Source organism: Silene latifolia, chromosome 2 (assembly GCF_048544455.1).
Source record: "Silene latifolia isolate original U9 population chromosome 2, ASM4854445v1, whole genome shotgun sequence".
NCBI lineage: Eukaryota > Viridiplantae > Streptophyta > Magnoliopsida > Caryophyllales > Caryophyllaceae > Silene > Silene latifolia.
The window spans coordinates 181,445,767-181,463,213 of NC_133527.1; the positions used below are offsets into that span (position 1 = coordinate 181,445,767).

The following is a 17,447-nucleotide window of genomic DNA, read 5'->3' on the forward strand; positions in this document are numbered from 1 at the left end:
CTATACTTGGGTTGTTTCCTACAAAAGGATACACAAGGTAACAAGTATGGGCATTGGGCACAAAATGCAAGGAAAAACACCCGAAACCGACTCGATACGAGTCGGTATGCATAAAAGAAAGAGGGAATTAAGAGTAAGTTAATCGCATATCAATGTGTGTATGGAAGGCGACTGTAAGGAGCTGACAGATACGTTACAATTATGTCATGTGGGTCGTAGTGAGTTTCATATGGTTGTTGAGGAGATTCGTTCGCTAAGTAATAGCTTCAATTCCGTTACTTGGTCTTTTATTAGACGGAAGTCTAATAGTGTAGCTCATGAACTCGCACATTTTTGTAAGCTTGGTTGTAGTTTGCTCTTCATAATTCCACCATTTTGAGTCGTTTTGTTGAATTAGCCGCTGCCGATTTTTATATGAAAGTAATTAATCCCGTTTTGGCTTTTTCTCAAAAAAAAAAAAAAATTTAAGGTAATACATGAGATGCGTAATCCTTTTTCTCATCATTACATCCCAAACCAATCGATTATAATAATTAAAAAAAAGGGTTATTTAATGGGAATACTATGAACTATGGGTGCCCTTCTCAAAATACTCTGACCTATTGATTAACTAGGATTACTAACAACTATTGCACTCCGTTTCCTAGAACAGAATTGGTCATTTTCTTTACCCATTGGAGCAGGTTAAAAATTATAAGTGGCCCATTTTTTTCCTTTAACAGCAGCACTACAACACCCTCCCACCAATATCGCTCAATCTTTCTCTCATTTACATCATTCTCAACCACCATTCACCACTGACCAGCCGCAACTCGTCGCCATCTTCTGACCAGTTCCGCTCATCTCGTTCAACATCCCACCATTTGACGGTTGATGACCGACATCGTCGACAATTATCCCTAATCACCACTACACAATTTCATTCAAAATCTACTTAAATTACCAATCTCCAAGAAAAATAAAGATAAAGCAAATAATATGCACAACAAATCATCAACTATGAGATTTATAATCCAGGAAAAGTTGTTCCAGTTTAACAATAGCAAAATGATACGTTAACCACGCATTTGTTCAATTCAGTGAAGAACTCGATTGAATTAGTAAACGACTGCGAAAATGGGGTTCATAGATATAGATGAGAGAGATTGTAGCAATATGGGTGCTTTGCACTTGTTTGTTGAGTGACGTAAGTTGTGGTGGTTGATAGAGATATAGGTGAAACGCGTCATGCCTCATTGTCGTCGTCGATGTGCTCCTCCATCAACAATCGATGTAATTTTTCATAACCCTATATCCCCAATCAATTTGGGGATAAATTTTAATTTAGAGTTTGGAGGTTTGGGTTGGCACGGTGTTGTTATGATTGGCGTGTGTCTGAATTAGGTGGTCGGAGAGTTCGGGATAGGTGGTTACAGGTGGATGGTGTTGGTAATGTGGTGATGATAAAGGCAGGGTGTGTCATTGATGGGTTTGTATAGAAAGAAAGGAAGACTTTACTTGCTAAACAGGTAGTAGGTCACCTAGTGTAATGAGAGAAGAGTGGGTCAATAATTGCTAGTAAGAGCATCTCCAACGATGCGGATGAAATGCAGCGAAAAATTGAGGATGTGAAAAGTGGGGCTTCCAACCATGAGGATGTATCAAAAAGTGGCCTCATATTAACGAGGAAGAAAGCGCTCCGCTGTTTGTAGAGGAACAAAACGCTGCGCGTTGAAGGCCCACTTGCATCAAATTGCATTCCACACCATACTTTTACAACTTGCATTTAATTGAACATATGACACGTATCAAAAAGTGAGTATTTTAGCAATATTTTAATTGGTGGGTAGGTTAAAGTAAGAGAGATAAATAATAAAATAGATTGAGATGAGGAATAAGGGTAAATTATGGTTGGAGGAGTAAAATTGAAAAGTTGAGGAATAGTGAGTTGGATGAGTAAGAAGTGATAAGAGAGAGTGAGACGAGGAGAAGAAAAACTCATGGTTGGAGATGGTCTAAGTGTAGTTAATTAATAGGTTATAGTATTTTGAGAAGGGCACTCATAGTTCATAGTATTCCCATTAAATAACCCTAAAAAAAAAAAGTAGGGGAAAGAGGTCGGCCACTCGGCCCCGGCCCAAGCCAATCCAACACCATTTTGATTAACAGAAACCGTTCTTAATAAAAAAACCCTCTTAAAACCCTAATTTCTGAAACTCCTCTTTTCGCATTTTTTTCTCTCATCTTCAACAATGGCGAAAGAAATTGAACTAGACGAAGAACAAAGCTTCGAAGATATCGGTCTCGACCCTCGATTAATTCGCGCTCTTACAAAAAAAGGCCTTCAAACTCCTACTCCTATTCAACGCGTCGCTATCCCCCTTATTCTCGTAATTTTCTCCTCAATTTCTCTTCTAATTAATCTCCATTTTCTGATTTTATGGCACAATTCATTGATTTTAACGTATTTTGATGATATTTTCAGGAAGGCAAGGATGTTGTTGCAAGAGCAAAGACAGGGTCAGGAAAGACTTTTGCTTATTTACTTCCGCTACTCCATAAGCTCTTTTCGGGTTTGGATTCGGGTTCGGGGTCGAATTCGAGTAATGTTTCGGGTCCGACTGCGTTTGTACTTGTTCCGACTAGGGAATTAAGTCAGCAGGTGTGGAAAATATGAAAGATGAAATCTTGTCCATTTTTAGTTTGATTATTGAATGTTTTGTTCATAGTTTTTGGTGGAATTTTCCGTATTTTTGGGCAGGTTTATTCGGAAGTTATGTCGCTTATAGAGTTGTGTAGAGTTCAGCTGAAAGTTGCTCAGCTTACTAGCTCCATGTCTAACACTGAGTTGGTTAGTCTTCTCTTATCATATCTTCTATTTGAAATTTTGTGTTTTTATCGTTTGCAGCCGTTTACTACTTAGATTTGTAGAGATGTTGAGTATTATAGTCAGTGAGATTACGAGATCAATTGGTTAGAGTTAACACAAGCGTAAGGCTGTGAACATCTTACTCTCCTTGTAACGCAATTTGTGGGAGCCCTTGAGCCTCTAGGGTAATTGCAAAAGAAGCTCTATGAACTTACACAAGATGCTGATAGGGTGTTAGAGCCTTTTGAATTGGGTGTTTGATTTCGAATTTTATGTATTGCTCTCAGAAACAGGCATTGTCGGGACCTCCTGATGTCTTGGTGTCAACCCCAGCTTGTGTATATAAATGTTTGTCTGGGGGACTTCTTCAACCTAAAGCCATCCAAGAGTCGCTTTCCATGCTCATTCTCGATGAGGTTTATTTTTTATTTTTATTTTTATATCTTTATTTTTATTTTACGTCTTAGTTCCTTGGTATCTATGGTTTCCTTGCTGTTGAGACAATGTTCTTATGTTGCTTGGAATCTTGAAGCCATATACTTATGGTCACATTTATTTTGTTCGTTTTATATTGAGTTGTAATCATCTCGTGTTTGTTTTCAGGCGGATCTTCTTTTATCATATGGCTATGAAGATGACCTCAGGGCATTTACGGCTCATGTCCCAAGGCGTTGCCAGTGCCTTCTGATGTCTGCTACATCCAGGTATGTCACTGCATTTTTTTGGGGGGCGGGGATTATTTTGTGTATATATTGATTATTTGAAGTCCTGATTATCTGCCTGAGCTGCAGAAGAATTGTATCTCTTTACCTGGTTCTTCGATGGGAATGTCGTCATAAGATTGAAATGCAATGTGATTGCGTGGCTATTTCATGATTAGGTAATGTAGTCTTATGTATGCAGTGATGATGTTGAGAAGCTAAAGAAGCTTATTCTACACAATCCATATATTTTGACACTGCCAGAAGAGGACGGTGGCAAAGATGAGATTGTACCCAGCAGTGTGGATCAATATTGGGTATGAGTAATTTTTTTACGTACTCTGTGTTGGTTTTCTTAACTTGGCTTGATATTGTATCTTGTAATTTGAATCTATGCTCTGTCATTGTCGATTTAGATGTGAAAGAGAAGTTCAGGTGTTGTCACTGACAAATTTATTTTACTAAGCATCTTTTCAACAGATATCGGGTCTTCAAACTGCTAACAAAATATTCTGAATTTTAAGGCCCACCTGACTAGCCCAAGTTGGAAATACTTTAGGATGGATATAAACTACTTTAAGCGTGCGATCAAGAGGGGGGAGAACACGCAAATTTGTTTTACTAAGCATGTTTCCGTTCATCTGTACAACTTGCACATTCAAACTGCTAACAAAATATTCTGAATTTTAAGGCCCACCTGACTAGCCTAGTTGGAAATACTTAAGGATGGATGGAAACTACTTTAAGCGTGCGATCAAGAGGGGAAAAACACGCTAATTTGTTTTACTATTTCCTTTGATCATGATGAACTTCCTGTGAGTGCTCCGTTCATCTGTACAACTTGCACATTCAGACTGTTACTTTCACCTAATGTCAACTTCCAGATTCCATATTCCCTAATAGATACTATATCCATGTCTCCACGCCCTTCTCTTAATTATCATTGCCTGTCAATGCATTCTTTCTAGAATGCTTGTCCCCAGGGCTTGATTAAAGGAGTAAGTAATAGAGAAACACGCAAATTCAGAAAAGTTTAAAGTTCGGAAAATAACTCAACAAATTTAAGGTGAACAGAATATGACCCTTGACTTTCAAAGTCGCCATTTAGATATATTTGACTTCTCATTATAGTATATTTGTACCTTCGATGTTTCCATTATGTATTCTGTTCTGTCCTGTTGCTTTTTATTTGGTTGGCAATATAAATCGTTTCTCTTCAATTTGTTTAGATATCTTGTGAAGCCCAAGATAAATTCCTCTACATTGTAGCTCTCTTGAAGTTGGATCTTGTTCAAAAAAAGGTGCTGCTATTTACGAATACAATTGACATGGGATTTAGGCTGAAGCTCTTTTTGGAAAAGGTAATGTATGACCTGCATGTGTGTATTGTTTCAGAGAGAGTAATTTTTTACCGACACAAGGTGACAAGGGTTTTGAGGTGCTGTATTTATCTTTGTCGTGGATTTCTATGATTTTTTGAACCATTAACCAGATGGATAAGCTCTTAAGTTAATATTTATGGATTTAGTTTATGGGTACAAAAAGGAGGGTAGCAAATGTTATATTTTGCTGGTAAGTTACACCCGACCTTACAATAAGAGCTGTTTCTTATTCTCATTTGTTTATGTTTGCATTTGGCAGTTTTCCATCAAGGCAGCTGTTCTGAATGCTGAGTTACCTCAAAATTCCCGTCTACATATCATCGAGGTATAGTTTTCCCTTCCATATCTGTCCGTTTCAGTGGAATCTCGTTTCTCATAGTTGTCTTGTATGTGTGGGCAATTACTTCTTAACAAAGGCAAAAGCCTGTATGTAGTGTCTATAAATGATGAAATTTAATATGAACGTGGGGTATCACGACTTATTTTCAGGAGTTCAATGCTGGATTGTTTGATTACTTAATTGCAATCGATGATGGCAAAACAATTACCAAAGAGCAGGAAGCTGCTGGAAAAGATGCAGAGGTGAAAAAATCCAAAAAACAACGGAAGCAAAAGTTGGATGCTGAATTTGGTGTAGTGAGAGGCATTGACTTCAAGAATGTGTACACAGTATGTATTGTGAATGCAGTATTTACATTTTAGACGTGAAGTCTTGTTCCGTATGATTTCCCCATTATAATCTTTGTGCCATTTCTATTATGTTCTTTTCTCTTGAGGCCATGGCTTTCCTCGATATTGGAAAGAGATGCTCTTTCCATTTTTATTGATAAGGGCATACCTGGGTTGATGGTAATTTTTAAGTGGGTATGGAGACCGAAACAAAGGAGAAGATGTGGGTGATGAAGAGAAGATGAATGGGCGGTGAAGGGAGGATGAATGGGTGTTGGTGGTGGGAATATTACTCCGTAGGGTAATGCATTGACCAATGGGGCAGGTGGATAACTACTGCACCCTTTATGGGGTAATTATTATCTTTTTTATCATTTCTTTTCTCTATCCACCATCACCAGTGCCTCCTATTTTCCTTTTCTTCTTTCCATTACCCTCGTAAGGCTAACCCCCAATCCTTGTTAATAGTACAAGCATAGTTTTTTCTCAGAAGAAAAATATATCAATGGTCAAAATCTTCTTTTCGAAAGGTGAGAACATCTTACGGGTTTTTAACCTGAAAAGGTAGCTAATATCTGAAAATTTAGCTGAAAACCGAAAACGGTAGTAGATATCTGAAAAGGTACCTGATTAATTTTAAAATGTTTGTTAAACTAATTAAAAAGATAGTGTTCTGTAAAATTACAAAAAAAAGACGTGATTATTATTGTTGTTCTTGTTGTTATCATTAGTTTATTTTGGCAAGAAAAGGTAGTAGTTTTGCATTTTCATCCTCAGAAAGCGGAAAAACTGATTACTGAAGCATTTTTCGTGCAAAGTACACTATCTCCTTCAAAGCTAAACACCACATTTGCTCTTGTGTGGTTTCCAAGATGTTAATTTCACCTTGTTTTTTATCTAATACTCCCTCCGTCCCGATCAATTGTTGTCCTTTGGTTTTGGTACAAAGACCAAAGAAAGAGGAAGGGGCCAATTATTAGATGGCAAATGGAACAAATTGAGTGTGAATGATCAAATTGTTCACCAAGTTCATTCTTAAAATAGAAAGTACAACAACTCACCGAGACACCCTAATATGGAGAAGGACAACAAATGACCAGGAGAGAGGGAGTATGTTGCTAATTATTTTGCTGAAAATATTATTTTATTAAAGGCTCTTTGATAACAAATATAAATACACAAGGTTCATATTTTTTTTTTCTTTTTATATTTATTATTTTTACTTTTTTTTTTTGGTTGCTTTTTTACCACGGAAACTTTAGCCATCAAAAAACTAAATAGAGTGTTTAGTTGTGAAATTTGAAGGGAGTATTATTTAATAAATAATGAGTTCCTTTCAAAGTAAAAAAAAAATGTAAACTCTCCTTTGTGTGTTCTTTCAACTTAGATTGATTTTATTTTAATCTTAAATCACCATTTGCCATAAATCAAAGTAGCAATATTATTGTGGATATTTGGTTGAATGATGATAGAGAAAGTATTCAACAGAGTTATTTTTGGTGAAGTGATCTGAGTAGGTTTTAGCTGATAGGTAATGAATATTAATAATCAAGGGTAGAAATGGAAAACAAAATATAATTAACTACTCTTTTTCTTAAGCTACCCTATGTGGCTTTTCATTTCGGCAAACATTTGCAAAAAGGCTGAAAATTTATTCAAATTAGGATACTTAGTCAAGTAAGGTACCCTCGAATGGTTTGTCAAATGGAAGCCGGCAGTTGTAGCCTTACTGTATATGAATATTACAAGTATGTGTTGAGAGTTATTTTTCGATTCATATATTTGTTCAAGTCATGAGGGAAAGCCTGTATTTGAAGTGTCCCCTCTATTTGGGAAGTAATGGTATTTCCAAAACTGTAATATTCTATATGATTTCCTTCTGCAGGTTATAAACTTTCAGATGCCGCCAACTGCTGCAGGATACATACATCGTATAGGACGCACAGGACGAGCATCTAACACAGGAGCATCAGTTTCTCTTGTAAGTTCCAGCTGCAAATATATAACTTCTCTTTTAATTTGTTATGATTTGGTATTTGCACTGTTTAATCTTCTTTTTATACTCTGATGACGGAATAATGCAAAGTGGTTCAATCTGTCTGCGCAGTGCGCACTTCATCTACTGTAACATTGCTTTCGACGATGACAGTTTTGAAGTCACTGGTCAGTCGGTCACAACCTCTTGTTTTTCGAAAATGTGTAAGGTTGTGTACATATAATTCCCCACACCCTGTGACCCTGCCATGGATGTAACTTTGAGGGACTAAAGTAATGTTGGTTATATTTGTTGCTGTATTGAAAGTAGCTATTCTATATGCAACTTTCATTACGGGGTAGTCAGGAATATGTCTCTCTGTACTCTCGCCATAAACGGCAGCCTTCAAGACATTGATGTATTGGGGGTAATGTTGTTGATATTATCAAATACTCTTTCTTGGTCCATATGCGTCAATTATTTGAATTGTTACTCAGGAGTTCATTTACTTTATTGCCGATTGAATAGATTCATGCAAGGCATTTTTAGGACTGTCATGGATCATGAAAATAAGTGTTTTATGAGTGGAATTGATATGTGACTCCTATTGATTTAAGAATTGAGGGTAAGGAACTACTCTAAAGGGCAGCCCGGTGCACGATGGCGTCCCCGCTAGGCAAGGATCCGGGGAAGGGTCCCACCACAAGGGTGTAATTGGGGCAAGCCTTCCCTTGCCATTTTGGCAAGAGGCCGCTCCAAGGACTTGAACCCGTGACCTCACGGTCACAATGCAACACCTTAACCGGTGCGCCAAGGCTCCCCTTCGGTAAGGAACTACTCTATAGGTCCAAAATCCAAATTGACAATAATTTCTCACGAGTAGAGCTTTTACGGTTTGTAGGTTGATGATTGAAGTTGCGTCTTTTTGAAGGAGGCAAAATATTTATTTGTTTAGTTAGTCTAAGAACTACCTTGCATGTTTTTTATGTGTAAGTGGGGGGTTGTCAAACCCAAAAGATATGTAGGTTGAGTGCATGTTTTTTGGGGGAAGACAAATTTATGTGTTCAGTTTAGTCCAAGAGCCACTTACATGTGTCTCTTTATTTTTTTGAGTCGGTGAGGGGTTGGCAACTAAGAAGCTATAGCTTTAGTGCTCATGAGTGTTGGCATATGGCTAAGGCGCTCAGCCAATAAGCTGGCTGGCTAAAAATGGGATCCATCTCTTCTGATTGCTCTTGTACTAGCTACCGTCATCTTTGGTTTGTATGGAATTTATTTAAGTTTAGCCGTTTAGGTGACTATGCTGATGAATAGCATAATTCGCATTGCTTAGTATGAATCTTTTTCTTGCTGGCACGAGTAGGTCTCTCCAGATGAGATGGAAGTATTTGAAGAACTGAAATCTACATTAGCTGAGCACAGAAGCGGAGAAGGTGACTTCATTGCTCCTTTTCCTTTGCTCACAAAGAATGCGGTGGAGTCGTTAAGATATCGAGCAGAGGTATTTCCCTTGCCTTCATTTGATATTAGTTTTTTTCCCCCTACTTCCAATAGAGCCGAAGATCCGCTATATTTTCTCTTAGGGGTTATTAGTATTATGGTTTAAAGCAAAATGGCTCTTATTTTCACTGTTTAGCGGTAGTCATAGAGTCATCACATGGAACTTCCATTTTGGGTCTTCTAAAAGCCTATCTGTGTGGTTAACGTATGGGCAATGCTGTACAAGTCCATCCCCACCTTCCTCTGGTATATGCGGAAGTCCTTGAGGCACTGGGGTAATTATGATGTTGTTATCTGGTGATGGCTGATTTGCATTTCCTACCTCATGCTAAACATCTTGCTAAGCTTCGTGACTAGCTCACCCTATGCTATTGGTCAAATTAGGATGTTTGAATCTTATCATTTATGTAGCACTATTTGCTTCATGCAGGATCAGCAAAGGAGTGTGACAGGAATTAATGTACGCGAAGCACGGGCACAGGATATTCGGAACGAAATTCTCAATTCTGAAAAGTAAATTTTCTATTCAAACATTTGGTATTGCATCATGTCTTTGTGTGAATCGTTGTCAACCTTTCGATGCCTCACCAAAATGGTTCAGGGTATTGTCTGTGGAGAGAGCAGTTCATGATTAAATGAGATTTCACATCTTAATGTTTTAAGCTTGGTTGATTTCCTTGCTACCATTGTACTCATGGGATTAATGGTCGCACTTATGGTGTGATGGCCGAGATCAAGCTGCCACGACTGATTCTGTGACGGAGTCTCAAACCCAGATTAAGAACCGTGAATGTACTATGTACTCACTAGTTGTGTGATTTGTTTGCAGGTTGACAGCCCACTTTCGAGCTAATAATCCTAGAGACTTGGGTAATAATCTATCTCTAAAAGACTTGTTTTGACTATTTATTATTGAGATCAGATTTCTGAAGTGAGGTCTTGCTCTATAGATCTTTTGAAGCATGACAAAATTCTGAGCAAGAAGGAACCACCTTCGCACTTGCGTGATGTGCCCGAATATCTACTTGATGCAACCACTCAAGAGGCAAGCAAGATTGTGAAACTTGCTCGAGCAGCCATGGGAAATGGAAAGCCTAGTCAATATCCAAGCCGAAAGAAAAGATTTAAAAAAAACAAAGATCCTCTCAAAGCAATATCGACTAAGGTACGTCTTTCTTGAATCACAAATTCTCAATACACCATTTTTTCATCCGTAGTGATCCTTTTACTTTAGAAAAGAGGCAAAAGTGTGACATAACAATCCATGGACAAATTTTCAAATTAAATTTTGTTATGGGATAGAAAAGAGGTGTAATGAAGTGATCCTGCAGATATCTTATAGTGATTTACCAAATTGTTATAACATGCAGGGATTCAAACAACGTAACAAGATGAGAGGGAAAGGTAGCAAAAAGGAATGACCGTGCCTTCACGTATAATGAAGATGTGCTTTTGGTAAACCTTGATTCCATTATGTGAGGCCAATCCATCCAAATTCTGAACATGGTCCCGCCAGGGTGACAGTAGCACAGCTACCGCGTGAAGAGTCCTGGTTTGGATCAACTTGTCTTGGCGTCCCTTTTTTGTTCCGGCGATCCTTTTTTTCGCTCGTTAAACAAACTTCATTTCAATTTGCTAGCAGGGGGTTTTCCGTGAAATTATGTGAAATATATTTATATTAACCCTTTCCATGCTTCTTGTCTACTTTGATCGATTGTTTTATACAAGTATACAACAAAGTTTATTTTAATCAGGAAATTCAAGGCACGATTTGTAAATGAGATCATGTTTTTCACAGCCGAAGCACATTGAAATACGTCATCACTTCATCCGAAATCTCTTGCGAAAGTCAGAAACCAAGTTATAATTTTATAAGAACAGAAACAGCTAAAGAAATACTCACATAACCAATCCCAGCGGTTGAGCACAAGAAACAACTCGAAGAATACAAGTGAGTCCAATACAAAATCGGAGTCGTAGTTAGCATGTGAGTCGCATCGGAATATGACTTCCTTTTTAAAAGTAAGTTTATAGGTCTTAAATATGTTTTTTTTTGCTTATTTATCGGGTTTATGAGTCGAGTAACGGGTTAGATGACTCTTGACCCTTAATTAGTGGATTTTGAATTTAGGTCATTTTATTGTCATGGGTTGGATTTGCGGATGTCGTCATTTTTTCACCAATTTCAACAATTCAATACACGGGTTGGAATATACTAGTAATCGACTCGCTTGTATAATCGGAAGGGAACGCATACACAAACCAACCCATTATTTTTGTTTTTATTTTTCAATGCGAAAAGTCAGGTAGGAAAATCATAGTTAAATGAAAGGTGTATTTTCGATAGCAACGTCTCCCTCGTGACGGACATTATTGTCACAAATTTGCGACGGATATGCCCGTCACGACTCACGAATGAGAATTTGTGTTTCGATAATCGAGCCAGCCAACCAATCCAACCCAACGACCTTACCGTTCACCCTAACTCTGACAGAAACGTATATATATATCAACAGAAAAACCTTCTAAACTCTAATTTCGAAAAACGTAAGAAAGAAGAAATTATTCTCTGTACTCACCTTCAACAATGGCGAAAGATTCATCATCACCACCATTAAAACGTAAGAGAGAAGAAATTGTATTAGTCGAAGAACAAGGCTTCGAAAATACCGGTCTCGACCCTCGATTAATTCGCGCTCTTATGAAAAAAGGCCTTCAAAACCCTACTCCTATTCAACGCGTCGCTATTCCCATTATTCTCGTAATTTTCTCCTCAATTTCTCTTCCAATTAATCTCCAGCTCCTGATTTTATAGTATATATAATTCATTGATTTTAACTTATTTTGATGAAATTTGCAGGAAGGCAAGGATGTACTTGCTAGAGCAAAGACAGGGTCAGGAAAGACTTTTGCTTATTTACTTCCATTACTCCATAAGCTGTTCTCCGGTTCGATTTCGAGTAATTTTATGGGTCCGACTGCTTTTGTAGTTGTTCCTACTACGGAATTATGTCAGCAGGTGTGGAAAAGATAAAAGATGCAAGCTTTTCTATTTTAGTTTGATTTATTGAATGTTTTGATCATAGTTTCTGTTGGGATTTTCGGTATTTGTGGACAGGTTTATTCGGAACTTATGTCGCTTGTAGAGTTGTGTAGAGTTCAATTGAAAGTTGCCAAGCTTACTCGCAACATGCCTAATACTCAGTTGGTTAGTCTTTGTATTGTCACATCTTTTGCTTGAATTTTCGTGTTATTGTTTGAGGATGTACTACTTGTATTATCACATCTTCTGGTGGGATTTTCGGTATTTGTGGACAGGTTTTTTCCGAACTTATGTTTTGATCATAGTTTCTGGTTAGTCTTGTATTATCACATCTTTTGCCAAGCACTACTTGTATTTGTAGAAATGTAAATTAATAAGATCAACAAGATCAGATCAGTTGGTTAGAGATAACACAAGGGTAAGGCTGCATAACATCTGACTCCCCTTTTCCGTTATATACGAGAGGGAGTGCTTGAGCCACTTGGGTAATGCTGTTGTTGCGATAGAAGCTCAATTGTGAACTTAACACAAGATGCTAATAGGGTGTTGAGGTTTTTAAATTGAGTGGTTGATTTTGTCTTTTGATGTATTGCTCTCAGAAACAAGCGTTGTCCGGGCCTCCTGATGTTCTGGTGGCAACTCCATCTTGTGTACATAAATGTTTGTCTGCAGGATTTCTGCAACCTAAAGCCATCCAAGACTCGCTTTCCATGCTCATTTTTGACGAGGTTTGTTTTGTTTTTTTACGTTCTAGTTCCTTTGTCGATAGTTCTCGTTGGTGTTGAGACAATGTGCTTATGTTGCTTGGAATCTATAAACCATGTACTTATGGTCGGATTTGTTTTGTTTGTTTTATTTTGAGTTGTAATTAACTCGTGTTCGTGTTCAGGCAGATCTTCTTTTGTCACAAGGCTATGAAGATGATGTCAGGGCAATCATAGCTCATGTCCCGAGACGTTGCCAGTGCCTTCTGATGTCTGCTACTTCCAGGTATGCTACTGAATTGTTTCTCTTTACTTGATAGTTGGTTCGTCAATGGGAATGGCGTCATTAAGATTGAAACGAATTGTGATTGTGTGGCTATTTGATGATTAGATATGATGATGTTGAGAAGCTAAAGAAGCTTATTCTACACAATCCTTATATTTTGACACTGCCAGAAGAGGACGGTGGCAAAGATGAGATCATACCAAACAGCGTGGATCAATTCTGGGTATGAGTAATTTTTTCACATACTGTGCGTTGGTTCCTCGTTCAGTATGGCCGAAAGACAATACAATTCCAATACTCATTATTATACTAATACAACAATGTTCATTCTTACTGTCCCAAAAGTTTATATTGGTATCTTCAATGTTTCTTGATGTAATTTGTTCAGATATCTTGCAGTGCCCCTGATAAATTTGTCTACATTTTAGCTCTCTTAAAGTTGGATCTAGTTCCTAAAAAGGTGCTGCTTTTTACAAATACAATTGACATGGGATTTAGGCTGAAGCTCTTTTTGGAAAAGGTAATATATGATCTTCGTGTGTGTTCTGTTTCAGGGATGAAAAATTTCTACTGACACAAGGTGACAAGGGTTATTAGGGTGCTGTAATTATCTTTGTCATGGATTTCTATGTTTTTCCATCGTGAACCATTAACAACACGGATAAGCTATTAAGTTATTCATTTTGGATTTGGTTCAGAGATACGAAAAGAGAGAAAAGAGAGAGGGGGGGGGGGGATGGGGGGTTCTAATCGTATTGTTGCTGATAAAGTTACTTCTGACCTTACAATCAGAGCTGTTTCTTATCCTCATTTATGTATGTTTGCACGTGACAGTTTCGGATCAGGGCAGCTGTTCTGAATGCCGAGTTACCTCAAAATTCACGTCTACATATCATCGAGGTATATTATTTCCTTTCTGTATCTGTCTCTGTTCAGTTGAATCTCATATCTCATGGGTGTCTAATATGTCTGGTCCATTACTTTAAAATAAAGGCAAAGGGCCTCCCGTATGTAGTGTCTAATTGTCTATATATGATAAAATCTAATATAACTTTTGGGGGTATCACGCCTTCTTATTTTCAGGAGTTCAATGCTGGATTGTTTGATTACCTAATTGCAATTGACGATGGCGAAACATATACCAAAGGGCAGGAAGCTGCTGGAAAAGATGTTCCAGCTGCCGAGGTGAAAAATTCCAAGAAACAACGGAAGCAAAAGTTGGATGCTGAATTTGGTGTAGTGAGAGGCATTGACTTCAAGAATGTTTACACAGTATGTATTGTGAATGCAGTATTTACATTTTACGTGTGCTGTCTTGTTCCATATGATTCCCCATGACATTTATGATATTTATACTTTAACTTGCACTGATAAAGCTTGATACATACTGAATGTAGTTCCATCTTTTGTCAATTCATGGCTTCAAATGGTGTTACTGATTTTCTTCAATCTTGCTGTATATGAATATCATGTCATGTGGGCAAGCCTGTATTTGAAGTATCCTCTCTATTTGGGAAGGAATGGTATTTCCAAAACTGTAACATACAATATGATTTCTTTCTGCAGGTTATAAACTTTGAGATGCCTGCAACTGCTGAAGGATACATACATCGTATTGGACGCACAGGACGAGCATGTAATACAGGAGCATCAGTTTCTCTTGTAAGTTATAGACTTATAGCTGCAAGTATATAACTTCAATTAATTTGTTATGATTTGGTGTTGGACTGTTCACTATTCTTTATATTCTCGTTGTAATGACCGTAACAACACCAAACCTCGAATCCCTGTCTCTCCCTGTATTCTCGCAACATTGCTGTCAGCTTAGTATGAATCTCTATCTTGCTGGCACGAATAGGTCTCTCCAGAGGAGATGGAAGCTTTTAAAGCACTGAAATCTACATTAGCTGAGCACAGAAGCGGAGAAGGAGACTTCATTGATCCTTTTCCTTTGCCCATGCATAATGTGGTGGAGGCGTTAAGATATCGAGCAGAGGTATTTCTATTGCTTTCATCTGATATTAGTCTTTTTCCATTTCTAAAAGAGCCAAAAACTCGCTTCTCTTTTTTGTTAGGGATTAGTATTATGGATTAGAGCAAAATGGTTCTTCTTTTCATCTGATATTATCATTTACGTAGCATCATGTGCTTCTTGCAGAGTCAAGGAAGGAGTGTCACACGAACTGCTATAGTAGAAGCGCGTAAACAGGATATTCGGAATGAAATTCTCAACTCTGAAGAGTAAATTTTCTATTCTAACATACTGCATCATGTCTGCGTAAATCGTTGTTAAACTTTGGATGCCTCGCCAAAATGGTTTAGGGTAGTCTCTCAGTTCATGATGAGACACGATTTCACATCCTAATGTTTTACACTTGGTTGATTTCCCTGCAACCATTGTACTTATAAGATTAAATACAGCAGCAATGCCAAATCAACCGAGTTTTAGAGCTGCGATTACTGATTCTGTAACGGAGTCTGAAACCGAGATTAATTAAGAAGTACTGACCAGTTGTGTGATTTGTTTGCAGGTTGACTGCCAACCTTCAAGCTAATAATCCTCGAGACTTGGGTAATAATCTATTTCTGAAGGACATTTTTCGACTATTTGTTGTTGAGCTCAGATTTCTGAAGTGAGGTCTTGCTTTATAGATATTTTGAAGCATGACAAAGATCTAAGCAAGAAGGAATCGGCTTCATACTTGGGTGCTGAACCACCCGAATATATACTAGATGCAACCACACAAGAATTAATCAGGAACATGAAACTTGATCGACGAGCAGCCTTGGGAAATGAAAAACCAAGTCAGTATCCAAGCCGAAAGAGAAGATTTAGGAAAAACAAAGATCCTCTCAAGGCAATATCAACTAAGGTACATCTTCCTTGAATCACAAATTCCAAAATTAAGTGATCTCCTGTCTTTTAATAGTAACTATGCACCATTTTATCGTAAAAAGTTATCTGTTTAATACCGTTGGTCATCATTTGACAGTATTAAGCGTGGTATTATACGACTGTCTAAGACTTATTGACGGTGCATTGTTTTTCTCTCTTGTACTTTGCCAAAGCCTGTATTATACGACTGTCTAAGACTTGGTGACTAAAGCTCGCAGATATCTTATATTTTACAGTGATTTACCAAATTGTTTTAACTTGTAGGGATTCAAACAACGTAACAGGATGAGAAGGAAAGGTAGCAAAAAGGAATGACCTTTTCACTTATAATGAGAATATGCTAGCGGTAAACCTTGACTCGTTGAGCGGTCATCGTCTGAACATTTTTTTGTGACATGAAGCCATCCAAATTCCGAACATGGTCCGGCCAGGGTGACCTGAATACAACTACCAGCATAAGGAGTCAACTTGTCCTGGCGTCTTCTTTTTTGTTCAGGCGATCCTTTTCTGTGCTGTTAAATTAACTTCATTTCAATTTGCTAGCATTGAATGACGGATGCTGATTGTCAATTTCGAAGCCGGGTTTTCCGTGAAACTATGTGGAGTCCATTATACTCCGTGTATTTCTAATCACAAAATCCGTTGCAAGCTTGCGACGGATCAAGTACTACTCATGTGGGTAGATAAGACAAAAGGAAAGTGCCTAAAGAATAACAATCTGTTTTGTCTTATCTACCCACATAGGTAGTAATTGACCCGTCACAAGCTTGTGACGGACATGACTGTCACAAATGAGACTTGCTGATTTCTAATAACGTTTTCGATGCTTAACAAGCCTTGCTTGTTGTAGTCTTATCTCTACGACTATTGTCAGCTTCGGTTGATTATTCCCAGTATATATAACAACTAGGAGTAAAATTTTCTTGGAAACGAATCAAACAGTAATGTGATAATAGTCGTTTTGATGAATCTAAGCTGGCGGTATATATATTCGGGAAGATGAATGGTTAAATTATTTATTGAAGTTACAACGAGAAAAAGGATTATACATCAGATGTATTACATCATCCTCCATATGTATTTGAGTTTTTGTATATTTTTTTCGAGCTTTATAAAGTTTAAAAGTTACATGTTATTTTTGACGTTAAAACTCAAATTTTTCTGAGCTTATATGTAATGTTTTTGAGTTATATTGTAATTTTTTTAGTTTTATGTTTAAAAGAATGAATTCAAAAACTTTCTAATAAAACTCATAATTTTTAAAACATAACTCAAAAACTTTATCTTAATGCTCAAAAATTATATTTAAATCATTTAGTACATCAGATGTATAGTCCACTTACTGAGTTACAACTTTACCGGCATAAATATTATCTTATGCTTCTTTCAAAGCAAAGAGTGTTTGGTAGGAGCATTTTGGAATGAAGTTAGAATCGTGATGAA

The 17,447-nt window shown here is 37.4% G+C and overlaps 1 protein-coding gene across 4 annotated transcripts; it reads left to right on the forward strand.

Moving 5' to 3' along the window:
- Positions 1 to 2,050: 2,050 nt before the first annotated feature.
- LOC141643576 (DEAD-box ATP-dependent RNA helicase 16) lies at positions 2,051 to 16,859 on the forward strand. Of its 4 annotated transcripts, none has more exons than XM_074452778.1 (15): positions 2,051 to 2,369; positions 2,465 to 2,641; positions 2,741 to 2,830; positions 3,136 to 3,264; positions 3,452 to 3,552; positions 3,752 to 3,866; positions 4,779 to 4,910; positions 5,191 to 5,256; positions 5,421 to 5,600; positions 7,486 to 7,581; positions 8,939 to 9,076; positions 9,506 to 9,588; positions 9,905 to 9,945; positions 10,026 to 10,240; positions 10,446 to 10,853. In XM_074452778.1, the coding sequence occupies exons 1-15, from the start codon at positions 2,232 to 2,234 to the stop codon at positions 10,494 to 10,496; spliced, it is 1,752 nt and encodes a 583-aa protein (XP_074308879.1). In that variant the 5' UTR covers positions 2,051 to 2,231; the 3' UTR covers positions 10,497 to 10,853. The 4 variants fall into 4 exon arrangements, with proteins under 4 accessions (XP_074308879.1, XP_074308880.1, XP_074308881.1 ...); XM_074452779.1 differs by lacking the exons at positions 2,465 to 2,641; positions 2,741 to 2,830; positions 3,136 to 3,264; ... (9 more) ...; positions 10,026 to 10,240; positions 10,446 to 10,853 and adding exons at positions 11,936 to 12,094; positions 12,194 to 12,283; positions 12,718 to 12,846; ... (9 more) ...; positions 15,761 to 15,981; positions 16,269 to 16,859 and having other exon boundaries at positions 2,121 to 2,369; XM_074452780.1 differs by lacking the exons at positions 2,051 to 2,369; positions 2,465 to 2,641; positions 2,741 to 2,830; ... (10 more) ...; positions 10,026 to 10,240; positions 10,446 to 10,853 and adding exons at positions 10,994 to 11,097; positions 11,936 to 12,094; positions 12,194 to 12,283; ... (10 more) ...; positions 15,761 to 15,981; positions 16,269 to 16,859.
- The last annotated feature ends 588 nt before the right edge of the window (positions 16,860 to 17,447 follow it).